This window comes from Sminthopsis crassicaudata, chromosome 2 (genome assembly GCF_048593235.1).
Source record: "Sminthopsis crassicaudata isolate SCR6 chromosome 2, ASM4859323v1, whole genome shotgun sequence".
Classification (NCBI taxonomy): Eukaryota; Metazoa; Chordata; class Mammalia; order Dasyuromorphia; family Dasyuridae; genus Sminthopsis; species Sminthopsis crassicaudata.
Genome location: NC_133618.1, coordinates 238,165,329 through 238,186,780, shown reverse-complemented (window position 1 = coordinate 238,186,780; position 21,452 = coordinate 238,165,329). Strand labels below are relative to the sequence as shown.

The 21,452-nt window shown below is 34.9% G+C and overlaps 1 protein-coding gene across 4 annotated transcripts in view; it reads right to left on the bottom strand.

Moving 5' to 3' along the window:
• Positions 1-21,452, bottom strand: part of TSHZ2 (teashirt zinc finger homeobox 2) — a 272,998-nt gene that overhangs the window by 111,439 nt on the left and 140,107 nt on the right. Inside the window, exon 1 of one of the 4 annotated variants that reach the window (XM_074288620.1) lies at positions 13,669-15,443. The exons of the other annotated variants lie outside the window; for them this stretch is intronic. Coding sequence (XP_074144721.1) covers positions 13,669-13,759 — 91 coding nt within the window. The 5' untranslated portion in view covers positions 13,760-15,443. Of the gene's footprint in view, positions 1-13,668; positions 15,444-21,452 lie in introns of those variants that run through there. 4 annotated transcript variants of the gene reach the window in all.

The following is a 21,452-nucleotide window of genomic DNA, read 5'->3' as shown; positions in this document are numbered from 1 at the left end:
TTGAAAAGAAAAAATCTTAAGTGACCCTCATAATACTCCTATGAGGAAGGTATTATTACTATCCCCATTTTAGAGATGGGAGAAAGAGCAGGGAAAAACATTTATATAATGTTTACTATGTACCATGCACCTAAAAAATAAAAATTATCTCATTTGCTTCTCATAAGTAACCCCGTGAGGTAAATGTTATTATTATCTCCATTTTTAGCTGAAGAAAATGAGGCAAACAAAGATTATTTATTAAGTGACTTGCTCAGGTTCATAGCTAGGAAGTATCTGAAATAGATTTTAAACTCAGATGTTCTTGACTATAAGTCCCACACTCACATCCCTCTTTCTACTATTCTGGGCAAACTCATGGACTTCTAAGGTGACAAAAAAAGAAATAATCTTAGTATAGTTCCTCAGAGGTTAATTTGCTACTCCATTCAAATACAATGCTAAAGATACAGGACTACAGAAAGTATTTATTAATTTTAGAGGAATTATTTAATTTTCAAGAGGAGGGCAATGGGAAAGATGATAATAGCAATGATAATAGTAATGTATACATATAGATATGTATACATTACTATTATCATTGCTATTATCATCTTTCCATATATATTTATATATACATAATCTTTACATTTCTTTTCTTATCTATCTCAAAATATTAACTTGCCTGATATTAACTTTCTGGAGAATTTTCATAATTTGTTCTGACACCATTTAGGCTGTCTCAAAAAGTTTCTGGTCCATTATTTGGAACTATTTGGATGAAGAAAGAATTCAAAATTAGCTGACTTTTGCATAAATATCAATCAAAGGTCCTAAATATATTAGTTTGGATGATCAATGAGTTGAGCAGAATAAACCGTTATAGGACCTAAATAAACTCCAGAATTTTTATCAAAAACTTTTCTAGTAGTGAAAAGAGAACAAAGAAATGTTGCCCTGGATACCACTGCCAATCAGTTTCCCTTTTTTTGCCTTTTTAAAATGCAGTGTCTATGGCATAACGTGGAGGTTTTTGGAGACAGTGGCACCAAGATGGTCAGTAACAGATAATGAGCAGTGTGTTGTTTGGGTTGCCAAATCTTACATGATGTCCTAGAACTTACAGCCAGAGGGAATTTAGAGATCATCGTAGAATCTTAGATTTGGTCCAGGAGAAAATGTCACTGGCTCCAGAGGCAGAAAACCTGGGTTTAATTCTTTCTTTTTCACTTTCTACCTTGTGATAACCTCTCGGAGCCTCAGAATCTTAATTGGATGAATAAGAATTATTCTTCTATGATCATATGGTCCTCAATTTCCAGATGAGGAAACTGAAGCCTAGGGAAATCCTGACTTTTCTAAAATCAGATAGGGAATAAGGAACATAACAAAGATTTGAATTCTAGTTGACTTAAAATCCAATCCTCTACTTCATTGTTGCCTGACCCATCCACCCAATTTCCTTTTTTCTCTCATCCCAATGATAACCTTAGCATTCCCTTCAGAAGTGTGTATTTTATCATGACCTTAAATCATTAAAAATTTTAAAAAACATAACATGAGATAGAATCAAAGGCTGACTATAAAGACCAAAGTATATCAAGCAAAAACAAAAGCAGCACATTCTGGCATATGTAAGGATGTACAATTTATATTGACATCTGAAATAGGGGAGTTTGAAAAGGGGCTGAATAATACACTAAGACTGAATGATCCAATCAAATCAATCTCTACTGGTAACAGAGTTACCAAACCAAATAGAAATGCAGACATGCGAGCATACGCTCACAAAGTGCGCGCATGTGCACGTGCGCACATGCGCGCACACACACACACACACACAGTAAATTTCAATAAAATATATTCTCTTGCCTTACAAGACAGGTCTCTCTTTTTTTTTTTTTCAGGGTCATTCAAGTGCAAATAGATGAAGGGTAACAGATTAAAATGCAACTCCAATTAAAGCCCTAAGATGTCACAACACACTAATGTCAATATATTGTTTTAGCAGCTGCAAATTACTGGGGTGACTCAGGTTGTTCAAAATAACTAGACTACTTTCACAAAACTAGCAGTTGGGGAGACTGAAGAAAAGACCAAATGTGTGAAAAAGAAATGGTGCTAGAGGTAAGGAGCTGGGCAGTTACCCCCCCCCCCAACTTTCTCAACCTAGAAGCTGACCCTTCTCTGGTTGGATAGCAGAGCCCATCAGAGTGGCTGCTTGTTCATCTTTTAACTATTTTTGCAAAGCAGGTATTTTTGCAATCAAGAATTAGAGAGTGGCCGCAGGCTAAATTGCAGGGAGTCCCCAATGAGAGAACCCTTTGAGGGGAGAATCACTGAAGAAGAAAATGAAGATGACAAGGCTGTTGCTTCTTAATAAACATTATCACATTTTCAACATGCATTATTTATTACTTTTCTTTCCCTGATTTATGTCCTAAAACATTTAATGTAATGTGGAGAATGGTGTGTACATGCCTATATGGATGACACAGTGACTTTTTAAACTGAAGGTTCAAGCCTCCTGACACTGGGGTGTGGTGAAATTAAAATGCTAATTCATTTAGGAGCCCTCTTCTCCCTATTCCAAGAAGAAGCAGAAAACAGATAATATTAAAAGCATTCAACTAAGTCATATAACATTGGGAATCTGTCAATGGAAATAGAGGTTAGAATTCAGGTCTAGTCTATTTGATTGTTTCCTGCTGCCTTCTCTTTCTGATCAATGATTATTCTCCATTTCCTTTAATTAAAGCCTCTACAGGTGACCATGACTTATAGTCAGTAAAGGCTGAACAACTTTCTCTTATCCATGACTAGCCGTAGGCATATGATTTGAAGACTGCTACAACTTTCTCTCCAGTCCCATCCAAAATCCTATATGTCTCACTTGCCTGTCATGAGCCTAAAATTCTCCTTGAGTCTTTGGGTTGAGGCACTGACATTCAAATGCAAATATATTATCTGGAAGGAAAAATGAATTAAGTCATTGCTCATGACTTCAAAACATATCTGAGCCTCCAAAGTGCTGCTGTTGGTGCTTTGCAGAAAACAAATGAAAATGATCCTCTTGGGCTGTTTGAGGACACCAATCTATGTGTTATCCATTCCAAATGTGTCACAGTCATGTCAAAAGATATCCAGCTGACAAGTTGCAAAAATGTGGAGAATGTGCTCAAATTCCACTGAGGTGGAAAACACTTGCCATTCTCAAAAAGGAAAAAGTATTTCTTGGTTTTGGGAGTTCTGAATGTTAAATATTTTCACAAACAGTCCATGAGGTTCATAAACAGATCTATAGTCTTCAAAGGAAATATGGCATCATGGGAAAAACAAAGCACTAGACTGACTATAGTAAAGAGGCCTAGATTCTAGTCTTGGTTGTAAGATGAACTTTCACTCAGACTTTAATTTCCTCACATGCAAAAAGAAGGGATTAGAGGAGATGAAATTTGAAATTCCTACCAGATCTAACAATCTGTGTGTACTAGAATCTAAAATCACTTTCAGCTGTGATGTTCTATGTTCTAAGGTTCTTTCCAGTGGGAACAAATAATCCCAAGAAATTAAAAGTTAACAAGGGATTCTCCTGAGCTGAATGTGAATGAAGAATGGATAATCCAAGCAGCATGTTTAGCTGAAGTAGATCAATCATAAGCAAGATAAAAGTTCTTAGGGGAAAAGAGTTCTAATGCAGCTGTCAGATAACTCTGGAGTTCACCCTGAGAGGTAAGGATCACAAATTGTCACTTGCCCACAGTCAATAACAATGGCAGGATCTAGAGTGGTGGGTTTTCCCCCCCATATACCCAAGACAGTTCTGTGACTGTTGTTCTCATATCATGAATCTTTTCTGGCCACACTCTCACACACAGATGATTGGAAATTGGACATGTCACATCCCCTCTTGCCTGGTTCATTTTCTATTTTCCTCAGGGGAAAATGATATTCTGGCCACAAAGTGCCTTTACTTTGGGGTTGTAGGAGATTTGAGTTGGATTTGAGGGGTTTCTAAGCAAATGGCAGCAAGCTATAGAATGAGCTAGGAATGGCAGCAAAGGACTAACATCCTTTATATTTTACTCTCCAGTAAAATATGCTATTTTTGTTTTGAGATCTGTTGCTGTCCAACAAATATACAACTTTGTTACTAACCCTGCCTGCTCCTGAATGATACCTTTGTGGACACTAAAAACAATTTAATGGCATGTCACAATAGCAATTCACTCTGTTAATAGCCCAGCTCAATAATACTATATTGCATAAACCTCCTTCAGTCGTCTGACAAATAATTCACCTTTACACACTCTGCAGTAAGCTCCATTTCACTAACAAATATATTTCTCTTCAAACCTACAAATACCCAGCAGCTCTGTATGGTGACACTGGTGATTTTTTTTTTTTTTAAGCTGAGGTCAGTGGTATCATGTTTTCCACTATTACCTCTCTTCAAACATATTCCTGGTAACAATTGGCTTTTATGCAGACCATCAAATCAGGAGAAAACATTTGGGAACAGATACGATCATTGAGCCTTCACTCATGTAGCAGCTATGGAAAGCTTAAATAGTCTATAAGTTTCACAAATCTAGTGTAAAGCTTTATAGACTCCACATAGTTATCTATTAAGTAAAGACATACTCTGCTTCTCTTAGTTAATTAACCCTGAATGGGGTAGAACAAATTTTGGTGCTTCAATACTAGTGAGATTATTGTTAACCATCTCACATATGTCTTAGATGATTGGCCAAACTACATTACAATGGAATTTCAAGACAAACAATGTCAAGGACAATAATGTATTCATGATATTAATATAAAATTATCTTAGTTGTTACATTGTTACCCAGAGAATGTTGGTATTTGGTTAAACACAACATAGGAGAAGCAATACAAATTTTTGTGACAAAAAGTTAGCATTCACCTCTATTTTTTTCTATTCTTTTCTTTAAATTCTATTTTTTAAAAAATTTCTCAAAGGAAGTGCTTCAAGCATTAATTGGGGACTTGCAAAATGCTGTGAAAATGCTGAAAATCAATAGAAGGTTGGCAAATTTCTGGTGCACCATCCTTAAAAGAGAATTTGTCTGAGATTAGGTTTGCATTTTTGCTTTTTCAAAATGATAGCTGCTTTTCAAGATCATATCAACATTGCCCTCAGAAACACGCCATTTACTAACCAATGAGCTGATCTTTCCAGAGGCATCAAAAGTAGTTGTCCAGCTATTTATTTTAGGTTTGAAATTTGCACCCAAATGGCTTATGATGATTGGTTCCGAATGAAGTAAAAAGTATGTCCACAAAAGTATACAGGTTGACTATCAGGATCAAAGTCATTTATGAAATCAATGAAAGTGTTGCTCTGTAGGGACTAATATATTTGTGCACATGTGTGCATGTGTGTTGTGTTAGTTTGTATATGCAACCTATACACATATATACATGTATATGCATGTGTATGCATATGTATGTCAGTGTTATAGGGAAGCCCTAGTTTAGGTGGATGTAGTTATTTTAACAATCTTTGGCAGAGGAATGGCTATGGGAAAATGGAAGCAAATTGACATTTATACATGATGCTCCCTAAAGGCATATAAGATTATATGTTGGAATTGAAGGCTATGTTTATAGAGACACTTTAGTAATGAATTAATTATGCAGATAATTTTAAAATATGTATCCACTTAGGAAAAAGCAGTGGGGTCTTGTCTTGAATGTGTCTTTGAATATATACCAACCTAACTCTTTAAATAATTATATAATTGCTCTAATAAATATAGGCTTCAAGATGAAGAATCATCAAGTAGGAAATGTTTTTATTTTATTTTATTTTAATCTTAAAAATTTTAGGGGGTAAATTGCTAATGCTAGTATTTATAAAAAAATTTCATGATCACCCATTATCATTTCAAAAAGAATTTCAAAACTTCTATTATTCTTACTTATAGGCATCCAGGTGGTAGAGTACATAAAATGGTGAGCCTGGAGTCAAGAATTTTGTTGTTATATATTATAACATATTTAACATGCATTGGACTACCTGCCATCTAGGGGAGAGGGTGTGAGGAAGAAGGGAAAAATTTAGAGCAGAAAGTTTTGCAAGGATCAATGTTGAAAAATTACTCATGCATATGTTTTATAAATAAAAAAGCTTTAATAAAAAAAAAAAAAGAAGAAGAATTTTTTTGTTCAATCATGTCCCCATCCACTGTGGATCATATCACAGCAATATTGCCCATGGGATTTTCTACACAAAGATACTTAAGTGGATTGCCATTTCTCCAACTCATTTTCAAATGAGGAAACTGAGACAAAATGGTTTAAGTGACTTGCCCAGAGTAACACAGTATCTGAGACTAGATTTGAACTCAGGTCATTATGACTCCAGGGATTGGCGCTTTCTTTATTGTACCATCTAGCTGCCTATGACTGATTAGTTTTTGTCTGGAAGATAAGCTCTAATCTTGGCCTTTAACTGTATGACCTTGTAAAAGTCACTTCATCCGCTTTCTGAAACTCAGTTTTTTCTTCTGCAAAAAGAGGCAGTAGGACTTGATGGCCCAACTCTGAGGTGTCTTCCAGCTCTAATATGCAAAGATTTTATGAAAAAAGGTATATATATCCAAGTACCTACATATGTAGATATATTCTTCTTTAGAGTATTGCCTACACATAAAAACAGGTACACACAGTGTCGCACATCTAAGAAGTGAGATCATGCCAATATATTTGTGAACAATATTGATTTCCTTTGCTGGTTTCAATTTGATTTTTTTCTAGGGAGAAATGGCGGCTGTTCAACAAACCCAATATACATAGACATCTGCTGAAAATATAGTAAGAACTGTAGCTTTTAGGGGAAAAAAAAAAAAAAAGCAAGTGAGCAAAATGTCATGGCAAAAAAAAAGTCCATTTGTATGGTAGGAACTATTTGTATCGAATATCATGAGAAAATAAGTGCATCATGACAATTTTGTACATCTTTTATGATTTGATTGTCAGTAATGAGGCCCACAGGAGAGTGATAAATGTGCAGCGGGAAAAGTATCTATTTCACTTATATGGCAAATTATGCAACTCAGTGCTTGATAGCACTTGGCAAAATACAAATGTGTTTGAATGGAATTCAAATTGTTGCTCTTTGCCTAAGACATAGGTAATATCACCAGGGGTCCTGTCTTTAGATTTTTATAAGAGGTAAGAGTTTAAGTAATAGTAGCAGTAATACAAAATTACCTTTAAACACTGAAAACATTTTTACTTTGTTACAGGGTGTAATTTACACTTTTTCCTCTAATGGCTCATATACAGAAAATGATACACTAATGCAATTTTTCAAATTTAGTTACCTTTTTTGTGTTCTAAAATTATATGCTCTCTTCTCTCACCCTGTTTGTCAGTTTCCAGATCCCATTTAAATCCATGTTCTTAGAGTTCCATAATTTATCTTCTTGTCACAGAACTTTCATAAAGTTTTTAAAATACAAAATAGTTGCAATAAACTCTGACAAAAATGCTTCCAATTCAACTTTTGAAATCTTTCAATTATGTTTTGAACTATTATCATACTCTGTAGTGTTGCTGTACTGTGAAATCTTTCATGGAGTGACATCTTACTAAGGAAGAAAAAAAAATTACTTGAAAAGAGTCACTTCAAACCATTTATATTTCTCTGCCTCTTCACTTTTGAATCTATAGATTTAAATTCATGCTTAGACCACCTAGAGAAAAGAAAAAAGGAAAAGAAGAAAGATAATTTTACATAGCAAGAAAAGGTAATATTTTGCAGCCAGACTTTATTTATTTAAATGCAATGGGGTATGGCATAAAAGTTGAAATTTTTTTTGAAATTTTGGACTATATCGTTATAAATGGAATTTATACTGGGGGAGGGGAAGGAACATCCAAAAACAATGCGAAGTTAAACAACTAAAAATACTCAACTATTGGATTTTGATAAGCTCACTAAGAATTTCATCCTTATCATTGAGAAATAGTATATAATTCTATTGGCATATTACTGTATCTGGAATATACATTTTTGGTGATGAGAAAGGCATGAAATGGTCATTTTTCAACAATTGTGAAATTATGGAAACAAAACATACAGTATTATAATTTATAAAGTGTGTTCATTCTAGTGATCATGAAACAATGCAAGTATTATAATCCCCATTTTTTATGTGGCCCATAACCACAGTATTAGTGAGTGGAAGAAATACTTCTCAAATCCAGATCTACTGATTTCAAGTCCAAGACATATTTCTTTACACCAATTAAAGATTCCATGAACATGCAAAGTTACTTTTTTTTTTTTTAAAGCATAGATACAATTCTTCTTTCTCTACTGAATTTAAAATGAAAAAAAAAAAACAAAACAAAACAACTATTTCAATGTGTTTCCGTTGATGCTTAAAATATAGAGTTGTTTTTGTAAGAAATGACTAGTGCTACATAAACCTTCAAAATCATCTCCCTCTCCAGCTGGATATTTAATTTATCTCTGAAGATACCAGGATATTGCTGGAGAGCATAGAGGTTCACTTAGGGTAATCACTAGTAAAAATCTATTAAAGTTATAAATACTACAACAGGATAAATGTAAAGAACAACCAACTCCAAACAATTGGAAATGAATTAGCAGAATTATAAATGTGTGGTATGGAAATGATGAGGGGTCACCATTTAATAAAAAAAGCTGGAGAGATCTCTAGAGTAAAGCAAAGTTTATTGTACATTCTCGAGAGAAGGGCGTCCCACCCTTTGAGAAGACAATTGAAGAGAGGAAGCGCCTCCTGTGGGCAGGACAGCACCTTTAATCCCTAACACAAAACACCTCTTCCCACCACTGACCCTCATCCTCATTGGCTGAGAGTCTTACATTCTAAACTGGAGATCTACCCACGAAATTGAACTTGACCAATAAGTACATAGTTGCCCATATTTTACTGAAATAGGGAGGAGATTGGGTCATGGGAGGAGAGCCAGAAGGGACTCAATTATGCCCTTGAATTAATGCTCAAAGTCCTTCAGGCCTACTCAAACTCTGAAGTAGGTGAAGCCTTACTCGATTTTCACAACTGTCTGAGAGATCTCACCTCATCTCATTCATAAAGAATAAACTTGAACCCAAAGAAAATAAATGAGAAAATACTTCCTCTCAGCTTCTTGTGCTTTTCCCTTTCTTGGTAGTATGGATAGGGTGAGGTAGGATTTAAAAAGAGAGGGATCTATAAATGTGGAACATTGCATAGAATAACAGATCTTTTCAATGATCTGATTAATTTTTTCATTTATTTTATTTCTTTTTGAAAAATTCTTTGTTATTAGGGGTGATTCTGGGTGAGATTGAAGCAAAGATATAAAAGGAAATCTAGTTAATATAAAAACAAAAGCTATTAATAAAAATTCATTTAAAAAAAATCAAATGTTTCACATGAAAAGCAGAAAAGGATCTTCTAATTTGGCTATTATTCAGTCATTTCAGTCCCATCCGACTTTTTGTGACCCCATTTGTGGTTTTCTTGGCAAAGATACTGGAGTGGTTTGCCATTTCCTTCTCCAGTTAATTTTATAGATAAGGAAACTGAGTGATTTGTCCAAAGTCATATAGCTAGGAAATGTCTGAGGTCAGATTTGAACTCAGGAATATGAATCTTCCTGATTTCATGGCTAGTGCTCTATACACTACGGCACCACCTAGTTTGCCCTACCAATTTGGCTATTTCTTACCAATCCTAAATCTCCTCCTCTCCAAGGTACAACTCACATCTTGCAATATATCCTTTTATGGTATGTCTTCCACTTTCTTTGCCATCCTGTTCACTCTTCTGGAGGCTTTCATCTTGTAAATGTCCTAAAAACTTAGGTCCTGGAATTAAGCACTAGTGGTCTCGATATGGAATAATCAGGTCAGAGGAAGATGACACTATCACCAGCCTTTATCTGATATTTCAGACTCTAAGAAAGCTTAAAGGTAATGAAGTCCAACTTCTTCATTTTACAAATGAGGAAATGAAGCTCAGAAAAAAAGTGATTTGCTCAAGATCACACATGCAATAAGACTCTAGTTGCTGAATCCAAATACAGCCTTCTTTCCTCCAACAATCCATTAAAACCATATTATCATTTTTTTCCAGCTACAGCATGCTCCTAACCAATGGCTTGTTCACCTTGCTAGTTAGGCAATAATATTAGCATAATTGTAATAAGTACCAAAAAAAAGTACTGATTAAATTATTATATGCATTCTCATTGGCAACCTTGGAAAGCCCACATGATGGTAATAGGCTGAAAATGGAACCCAAGAATAATGGCCCTGTGACCTTGACTTCAGGCCTTAGAAATATTCAACCTTGGGTCATGGTCTTGAAGTGATTACTGTGCTCTTGCTTCACAGCCAGGATTTGTGTGGTTGAAATTTCCTCACTAGCTCCAGGAAAACAGCTGAATGATATGCAGTAAGACCTTATATACCTTGCATTTTGAGCAAAAAAAGCATGCCATTCCAATGAAGGTTAGTTCCCTTCTCAGAGACAGCAGAATGGCTATCATGACTATAAGCCCTTCCTAGATGCAGAATAGGAGAAAGGAATGAAGGAAAACTTGAAAAATGAGACAGCCCCAAATCTGAAATAACCCTCATGAATTATGTTGTAGTTCTTCAGGATAATCCCTTGGATTCTGCCCCCCAAAAAATGTTTTTTTACTATCATCCTTAACAAACTGATCATTGAATCATAGACTTGGACCTGAGAGTGACTTTAGAAAACCATTAAGTCCACTCTCTCCTCATTTTTATAGATGAGGAAACAAAAGCAGAGAAGTCGGGTGGTTCATCACTGATCATACAGCTAGGAAGAGGCAGGATTTGAACTCAAGTTTTCCTGGTGTTGAAATTAGTTCTTTATTTGCTGTGCCTCTTCATAGGTAATACATAGTATACCAAAAAAAAAAAAAAAAAGTGCCTATAGATAATGACTAAATTACATGTACTATAAGCAGATGTTTGTTTTGTCTCATGGTATACCAGAAAATGGGTGATTTTCCACATAACTTGTGCCCTCCCCAGTCCTTTCTCTGATGTCCCCAGAAAACCGAAGCAATGATCTTTTGTGCTTGCTTTCATAAATCTTTATTTTTATATTCTAAGAAATAAAAGAAGGCAGCAGATATGAGAAAAAGGACTCCATCAGAATAGCCAGAACTAAGCATCATCAGAAAATGCACATCAGAAAAAGATCACCTGTGTTAAGACACAAATGTGTGGTGGCTGTGTGTTTATGTGCACACATGCGCTTAGGCCAAAGATACTTTGAACTCATCTATAAAACTGCTGAGAGTTTAACTTACCATATATTAGCATAAAGAACATATAGATAGTTTAGCCCGACACATGCCAGGAAAGCAGAATAGGTAGATGACAGTTAGGTGAATTTTAGATACACAAGCAACTTATAAATAAACATTTGATACAAAAAACCAAGATAAACTAACAATAAATAAGTGGATTTAATATGGTTAGATACACAAAACTATTTCAGTGAGATAAACTGAAACTGGATAAAGGAATAGCAAAGTGTATAGGGGACCAAATAAGCAATTCCTTTAAAAAAAAAAAAAAAGAAAAAGAAAATTCCCCTACAGGTTTTGCTGATAATGTCAACAAGCATCATTCTTACCACATTCTCAGTATATGTCAAGTCTTCTAATCTGTTGTAAGCTATATTCTCTATAGACAGATATAACACCAGAGAGAACATTAAGACCACCTATTCATATTTTCTTGACATCTGAAGTACAGTCAGACTTCAGCAGGCTTGCCTCACTGGCAAAGAGGAGATCCAAAGTCTTATCTAATATTCAATCACACTAAAAGCAACTCCTGAGGCAGTAAGCTTTGTATAAATATTACACATTCAAAATGGTTAAATCAAAAAGTAACTTCTGGTCCTCTCCCCTCACATTTGGGCACTTAAAAGGATCACAGAGTCAAAACTGTTCAGGATACCAAGGGATTTAGAAAATAGCCTCCTACATATATAACTCAAATTGGTTTTGATTGATCATTAGACCTAAAGTGAATTTCCCATGAGGAAGATTTCTTATGTGAATAAGTTCATGGATGAATTTCAAAGATGGAATAACAAGGTTAAGAGTTCCAACTATCTTCCAATACACTTTGATGTATAGGAAAGTAGATACTACTTAAGTTTTTTTGTTGTTTCATTTTTAATGAGGATGAGAGATGGTCAGTTTTAGGTTCCACTCCATGCCCCATCAAGAGAGCCTTCTAGGCATCCACTGCAATGGTCATTCATACAAGGAAAAAGAAAGGGTGTAAAGGAATGACCTTACTTTCTCATTGGCCAAAAGCAGATGAAATCCAAAATCCCTTAAAGAGCTGGAAGTTCCACCTGGTGGGAGTGTTTTTTTCTTTCTTTTTTTTTTTTTTCTTTTTCTTTTTCTTTTTTTTTTTTTAAACACTGAAAGTCACAACAAAGGAGAGAAGCCATTCTTTATCATTGCTCTTGACAGGTATTGTACTGGTCCAAGGAAACGATTGTTTAGTTACTACTACAGACAATATCTATAAGAAACCTCTTAAGCAGCCATTTGGCAAGGATGAATGAATATTTTTACAAGTAAAATGAATATTTTACAAGTAACTGTGAGAGATGGCTAAACTGGGGACCTTTACTTTTCATCTACTGTCATTCTTTTTATGAAAAGAAGAAACCATGGAGGCCAAGATTGTAGAATCACAGAATTTCAGAACTAGAAAAGAACTCTCTAGTTCAATCCATATCTGAAAAGAATGTCTTCTACAACAAACCCAACAAATGGCCATTCAGGCTTTGCATGAAGCCTTCAAGGAAGAACAAATTATCTCCAAAAGCAGGACATAATATTTTTGCAGAGATTTAATTGTTATAAAGATTTCCCTCTTTATATCAAGCATAAATATATTTTATATAATGAAAAAACACTAATTTTGGCAATGGAAGACCCGGGTTTACATTTTTTATCCTCTGACCTATTGGGCAATGTTAGATAAATCACTTATCTTCCTCAGAAATTAGTTTCCTCCTCTCTAAAATGAATGGACTGAATCTCTAAAATGAATGGACTAAAATGAATGGTCCCTAAATCCCCTTTCTGCTCTAATATTCTGTGATTTCAAGTCTATGAAATTAGAATGACTATATATGAACATTGAGAATGAACAGATTGTGACCTTATTAAAAACAAAAAGGAGACACAGCAGTTAAATGTGTTGGTATAGCATAGGCCAGACTCAAATCTAGTCAGTGATAGAAGCCCTACATATAACTGGTATAGACATAAAGAGTGATAATATCAAGACCATTCAGTGCTCTGGCTAACATTATAGTATTCCTAAATATATCTTCCTTTATGAAGCCACACTATATTCTTTTCCTTTAGTTCCAGGGAACAAGGAGAGTTTCCTCTTTTTTGGAACTAGTCTCCTTATATCTTAGGTATATTGTTTTCCATCTTCCTACTTTTTCTTTCTTCTCAAGATCAGCCCCTTCTTCCAAATGTGCAAAACATTCTAAGACATAGCATGACATAGTAGATCAGGGGTGAAGAATCTTTTTTCTGCCAAAGGACATTTGGATATTTATAATATCATTCATGGGCCATGCAAAATTATCAACTTACAGAACTCAAGCAGTGGGAGGTTGATGTCTCTATCTTTCAGTTCATCATCTGCAGCCTTGGCAGAGCCAATCCAAATGATTTCATGGCCCATGGATCAGATGTTCCCCATACTCATAATAAATGGTACTCACTTCAAAGTCAGAAATATCTGGGTACCGGTCTTATCTTTAATATATACTGGCTATGCGTTTCTATCACTTCTCTCAATACTCTGAGCAACTAAAACAGTAAATAGCAGAGAAAGTGCCTACTGATACAATGATAAGGGTTACGAATGCCAATGAAATCAGAAATATAGTTCCTGTCACTGTCTCCATAAACTTCCTAATAATTAGAGGTATCCCAAAATAGAAAGGGTTGCCTTGGAAGGTAGTCAATTCCCTATCTCAACGGGAATCTTAATGGAGGTTGTCAATGGGAGACTATAGGACTTGTTAAAGGAATTTTTGATAAGAAAATAATATTTTAGGTCAGATGATTTATATAGTCAAATGTCTAACAGATCCACTCTAGTCCTGAAGTACTATTCTTCTTTATAATAACTCTTCACCAAATGATTGGTCACCAGTTTCTTTTTGAATACCTCCACAAGTAGGACAACTCATTACTTCTCAATTTGGCTTATTCCATTCTATATCCAATAAAGATTCCCAATATTAAAAGTCCTCCATCAACTGGAATCTCTTTCTACTCAACAACTAAATTTAGCTGAGATGATTTTCCCCTCCTTTCTTTTACTTATGTTTATTGTCTCTTTAAAAATTTGGAGTCAAAATTTAACTAATCTTGACAGCCTATAGTGATTTAACTCCAACTTAGCTACTTTATCCATTCAAAAAGGCTTGATGAATTCAGGGTTATTGTTTTATTTTTTTTTCCTGAGTCATCCTGTACTTAAAACTGTTATCATTGAGGATGTGATCTAGACTTCTGAGTGTGGGAAAGATTAAGAAAGAATTGCTATCAAACATAAAATGACCTTGACTTTCTAGAAGAGATAAAGCAGGGGAAAAATTTATTATCTTTGGGTTAGACACAATGCTGATACAATGCTACAAGAATATTTGAGCCATGAAGATTACTATTTTGTCCACCTGACAATTTATGTTTCCCAAAAGGGACACAAGTCTTAGAAACTCCTCTCCATCCTCTCAGATGATTCCCAGAAGTTGTCTCCTCAGCCTATTACTGCCCTTTGCACTACATATAAGGCAAGCTCTTTCCCATCTGGGATTGTCAAATCTAGTTCTCTCTTAAGATTTCTTTCTTTCTTTTTTAAGGGATGAAGAGGATTGTGAGATGTGGAAAGGCATAAACTTTCCATTCCATACAGGGAAACCCCACTTGTACAAAATTTATGTGACCCAAAGCACTAGACTCCAGGAGGAAATTAGGGGGAGAAACCCATATTTGCTTCCTTTCTGACAAAATCCTTTTGTCAGAATGGATAGTCAAAATTGAATTTCAGGTAGTTTCTCATTCTGAATAATACATGAGTCATTTACCACTGGTAAGAACATATATTCTAAGTATTCTATTAAGTATAGAAAATAAAGATTACTGCCTGATAAGTTTGGAATATAAACTTAAAAAAGAAACGTTGGGTCTTGAAAGAAATAGTCCATGACTGTCTTAATTGGGAACTTTGGTTACAAGACTTAAAGAAGAAAAAAGGCAATAGCATCCAGCGAGGACACTAAACACAAGAATGTGGTATAGAGAAAAAATGCATAGTGCATATAAAATGAAATTATATATGTATGTATATATATACACACATATAAAACAACCTTTGCAAACATTAAGCAATTGCTAATATTAGTGATTATTATTATATTGGGGAAAACCACACACACACACACACACACACACACACACACACACACACACACACACATATATATATATCTACACAAACATATAATAAATAAAAGGTAATTAAGGAAGTTGTAAGGATAGAATCAAGAAAGTCTCCATGATAGAAATTGTCTCAAGTTGAATTTGGAGGTTAGCAAGGATTCTAAGAGGTTCATGATTCTAAGAACCATTCAAAAAGGGAACATGGAAAGAAAACTAAACTGTGTGAACTGCCATGGCCACAAAGCAGAGCCTTGACAGGAAGACTTTCTTTTACAATAATAAAGTTTAATTGGAAGCATGGCAAGGTAACTAGGGGTTTAGTCTTGGAATCAGGAACTCCTGGGTTCCAATCTTGTTTCTGACTTAAAATTGCTCTGAGATTAGAAACAAATGTCTTTATCTTTCAGTGCTCTATGCAGCTAAGACTTTAAGTTACAGATGAGTTGCTCATCTGCATGAATGGAGGAAGGTTTCACACTGGTAGATCCCCATATGGATGAAGTTATGGGTCTGGACTATACAGTTCTCAAATCATAATTCTTTCCTTAACTCTCCTATCATAACTACAGATATTGGAAAAGATCATATCACCAATCTAGAGCTGAAGGGAACCTTAAGGGGTCATTGTCTAGGTCAATTTCTTTCCGGATGATAAAATGGAAGCTCAGAAAGGTTAACTTGATCAAGGTCACAGAGGTATGAAGTAGCAGAGCTGGGATTTGAATACAGATATTAGAATTCCAAGGCCAACATTTTTCCCATTATACCTTTATCACCACCACTACTACCCACCCACCTACTCTGCCCCTAGCCTCAAGTATTTGTATTTACAATTCAATAATCCTGAAAATGCCTGCTTGAGACCAAAGCTGCTGTTAATAATTAGCATCTCTTTAAAGAGAACTTTTACTGTGGAACAGAAGAATCTACTTTCCCATATTCCCATGTATGGAAACACTAAAGGAATTATATATTATCTAATGCTTTGCATATTTATGTTTGAAATCTTTTTTATGAAGTGTTACTTTAAAAAAAAAAAAAGGACTTGTTCATCTTTAAAAGGAAATGATTGATTGCTGCCAGTCAGGCATTCCTTCATTCTTGGCTCCTCTTAGCCTCTGTAATAAGTTTTTCACGAACACCGGTCTGCTATTAAAGAATGGTATTCATCATAAGCCAAGCAGAGAGGAGGCAGAGTTTGATGGGCACAATACCATATTTCAATCCACAGTGTCCTTTTTGTTAAACTTGATCTGCTGCATCATTAACATTTGAGGGAAAAACACATAGAGCCTTTAGTAAATATTAATCAGAAATGAGAGAGCCCCTTCCCCTCCTCAATTACCCATTACTGAGCTCTCCAGGTGATAATGTCTTGTTAAATCTTCTATTTACTTAAAATTCATGTGGAAAAAAAATACTTTCTGCACATTTCATATAGTGTTCTTAACAACATAAGTGGGCTTTGTCTGGAGGAAATGGTTTCATTTTTCTTTCCCCATCACTGTTCTTAGAGGCCCAAATATTCCCAATGTGATAAATAATATGGGAGGAATTCTGGCATTTGGGTCATCAGGAAAACATCTAGCACTCTCGGCTTGAATGTTTTCCTGATGAGCTCTAACTTTATGGACATGGTTCTGTGAATTAAGGCATGCTGAATTACCAGTCTGGTCCTTCAGGTCCTGGAACCAAACCTGGTGTCTCAAAGGGGAAAGATCTCAAGAGCCCATTTTTTCTCTACTTCAGATAGCATCAGACCATGTAAATTACCATCAGCCTTTCCATACTGGACTGAAGCAGGTCTAAGTCATGATCTTTCTTATTATCAGGGAAGTCATTAAAACTCCATCAGATCAATTGGGCACTGACATAACATTAAAAATGTGCTCTTGGGAGATCTATTTCCCTACTCCTGCAACTGGTGTAAGTTCAAAAAAGCTCATAATGAAATCGTGTCCCATTCATGTCAGTTCCTGAAGTTAACAATGAATATTAAAATGCAGATTGCAAGAACTGGATTAATCATAGAACATCAAAATCTGAAGCACAGAGGCCATGAAATCCAACTTCTGATTCCCCATAAAAACCAAATATGCTGTCAGAGTTGTTAAGGGACAGAGGGGAAATGCAACACACCTAAGTATCAAAGATATTTGACCAAAACTTTCTAATAATCAATAATGGTCCAAGATTGTCAACACAGTTACTTTTAGCTAAGCTATGGCTTTAAGAGGTAACTCCTTCTTCAGTCGGACCTATTTCTTTCTTCCCTCCGTAGTGCTAAAACCATTATCCAACACATGACAATTCCTTCTTCACAATCTTTTCCACAACTTCTTCATCTTCTTATGTCTATGATTAACTGCTAAAATCAGAATTAACTTTCATGACAACTACTCTGACATAAGATTTTTCCTCATAATGATCAACAAACATTTATTGGATGAATACTTATTATATACCAGGCTTTCTTTGTGTTAGAGCAGCAGAAGCATTCCATTGATAACTTCTTCAGTATCATGTGGATACATTGGACATATTCAATTCAACTCAAACATTTATTAAGCTTCTTTTATGGTCAAGGGTGTTAGGTGACAGGGACTGGGCTAGGTGCTAGGAATAAGGGGAATAAAGGCCTATCTGATCCTGTGTGGGCTTACTAAACCATCAGAAAAATTCCACAGAGATACCCACAAGTTCAGAACAGAGTAATAAGTGATTTGCAATAGGCAAAAGACTTAGATAACCCAACCAGCCTACTCTCAATGATCACCTAAAGGCATGTTAACATGACTTTCAGCAGCAACAACAAATTATTAAGGTACTGCTTACCTACTACCACATTGTGCTAAGTATTGTGAGAAATATCAAAATAAAACATGGTTCCTGGCCTCCCGGAGCTTATAAGATTAAGTAAGGAGGACAGATTGAATACACTGCTAACTGTAATGCAAAATAGATAAGAAGAGAAATCAAATAAAGCACTATTTGATGCAATCATGATTCATAAAATTCAGTGACGAAGGAGAGAACAGTCATTTGGTGAAGGATAAAATGGAGTCAGCTATTTTGCATGCTAGAGACACAAGGATTAGCTAGGCTACTGATTACTAAAGAATAGTTGCAGCCTCAGGTTTTTAAGAGGTTTACTTCATACACACCTTGTCTGGCCTGAACATCCCTTTATTGCTTGTGGCTTCACTGCAATAAATTTTCATTATATTTTGTTGTTTAAAGAGATTCAGTATGATATGATGAAAGGGCCAAAAATGCAGTCAATTATCAGGATGTTTCCAAATATCGTGATGATCTGGCATCATGTAAATTAATAATGATAGATAGAATAGTATTTTTTTATGATGTTTTAAGGTATTTTTACACATATTCTTTACAAATATCATCTCATTTGATCCTCACAATAACTTTGGGAGATAGGTGCTATTAATATTCCCATTTTACAGATGAGCAAAAAGAGGCACAGAGAGGGTAAGTTTAGTTGCCCAAGGTTTCACAGCTAAAAAGATGTGTGTGGCAGAATTTGAAGTAAGACCTTTCTGATTCCAAGTCCAGTGAATTCCAATGAACCACATAGCTGCTAACAAGATATAAAAATAAACAGACGATTGAAATGCACTTTCCATCTGGATGCTTTGATATAGTGTAGCTATAGCTTCAGTTAGGTGAAACTTGGCTAAGTTTGTAGAACTAATGTATTTTGCATGTCATCTCACTAATGGAGAAAATAGGACTATGTACAAACACAAAGAACAAAGCAACATTCCTTCAGGAATCTTAGGGATCAAGCTATTAAATTCCATAATTTCACAGATGGGAAGTTATGACCAAGAAGAATTAAGTGTCTTGCTGAAGGAGAACTAAGATTCAAATCAAGGTGCTCTGACAGTCAAATCTAAAGCTCTAAACTCTAAGACTACTACAGATTTCTACTAATTATAGTAATCTTTGTGATCTGATCCTGGACAACTTTCTTAATTTCGGTCTGACTCAGTTTCCTCAACTATAAATGGGGATAACAATGTTATCTAACCTCCCAGGGCTTTTTTTAGGTGCTTAGCACAAAGCCTGACAAATAAATATTTGTTTCCTGTGTTTTCTGCTATACTACATATCATGCTGCCTTTACAATGTTTAATGGAGAATAGAATTCTGAATTCAGTTTATGTAGACCATTTTGGACTCCAACCAAGATGTTGTTAGTTGAGGACCAGAAGTAACTCATTTTTTTTTTTTTTAGGGTGACTTCTCCATAAGGGTCAAAAAAGAACAAGGAATTTCGGATATGATTTATTTTAAAGATAAAAGTCAAAATGTAAGAGATGAGTAGCATCTTCCCAATTTTTCTAATGGGTGAAAGTCTGTTCATCCATGCTGTGAAAACAATTCTAATCAGATAAAGAACTAAAAACAGAATTTGATCAGAATACATGAATTCCCTTAAGGTAGACATTTTATTCCTTTCTTCACCAAAAAAAAAAAAAGATGAAAGACTTGCTTTAATGACAAAAGTGATATGACTGACCTCTTTGGAGCAATGCAAGAAATTCAATGGTAAAACTATTTGAAACTCTGTGCTGCTAAAACAAACCGATGATAAATTTTTCAGTTCAATTTTTGTATCACATTCAAAATATATTAGTAAAAAGTGATTACAAAATGATTCAATAGAAAGCAATAAAAAACAACTATCAAGAAAGTCAATAGCAACATGGTAGAGACACTTTCTGGAGAAGGTTATGAATTGTAACAAGAAAGAGAGTTTCAGAATAAATGGTAGATAGACCTATGCAGATAAAATAGGAAGAAACCTCTAAATCATATTGGCTTTTTTTTTTTTAAAGCAAAAGAACAAATGTTCTTTAAAAATCTCCATATTTTCCTTGTATCAGCAGGAGTAGTGAGTACTTATTGCAATTCTTGAGGAAAATCATAAGTACTTACTAAGTTTCAGGGTAATCAGGAATAAACTGAAATAAGTGATATGAAAATCAATTCTCTCCTCAATTTTCTATTACTAATTGGAAACATTAAATCATTAATTTAATTAACAATTTCACATGATCATTAAATATTATTAATTATTTAAGGGTCAAACATACTACAAAAATTATTCAAGTCAATGGGAACTTGTTAATTCTAATGGCTTTTATGGTCCTGGACAAAATATCCACTTTTTATTTCTTAGGGAATTTAAAACTCAAGAGACCACAGATGTCCTTAAGGAAAAGCTCCACATTCTTTGCAAGATTAGAGGAAAAGAAAAGATCAAATATCCTGATGAAAATAAAATAGGGAGTAGGTGGCCACAGTAAGTAAGAGGTGGCAGTGGCCCCAGGGAGATCAATTGTAGTTTTTCATATTAGCTGCACTAATAGGTTTCCTAAACCTGAAGAAGATGGAAAAAGAACTATGGATTTACCAGCTTTGGGAAGGGGGTGTGTATTTTTACCAATTAATCTATGGCACTTGTACTCTTCCCTTGTACTCTTTGCTTAAGGCAATGTACAGGTTATAAAACCATACTTGATTGCCCATTTCCTCTGAGGTTTAGATAACACCATAGGCATAGACAAGATCAGCCTACATTCTATGAAAGCTTATGATCAGGTGGTGAGGGGAAAAGAGCATTGGATTTAATTTCCCCCAAATGAAAAGTGGCTTCTTTGAAAAAATTTATTTTGATTTTATTTTGTTTATAATTTTTATGTAGTTTTGTACATTCCATTTCCTCTGATAGCATGTAAGTTTCTTGAAGTCAAGCACTGTTTCATTTTTGTTCCTGCATCCTAGGAATATAGCACAGTATTTGACACACAGTACTTGTTTAATAAACGCTTCTTGATTGAAGTCAAAGCATCTAGGTTCAAATCAGATTTTCCTGCTTAATAGCTAGGTGACTTTGA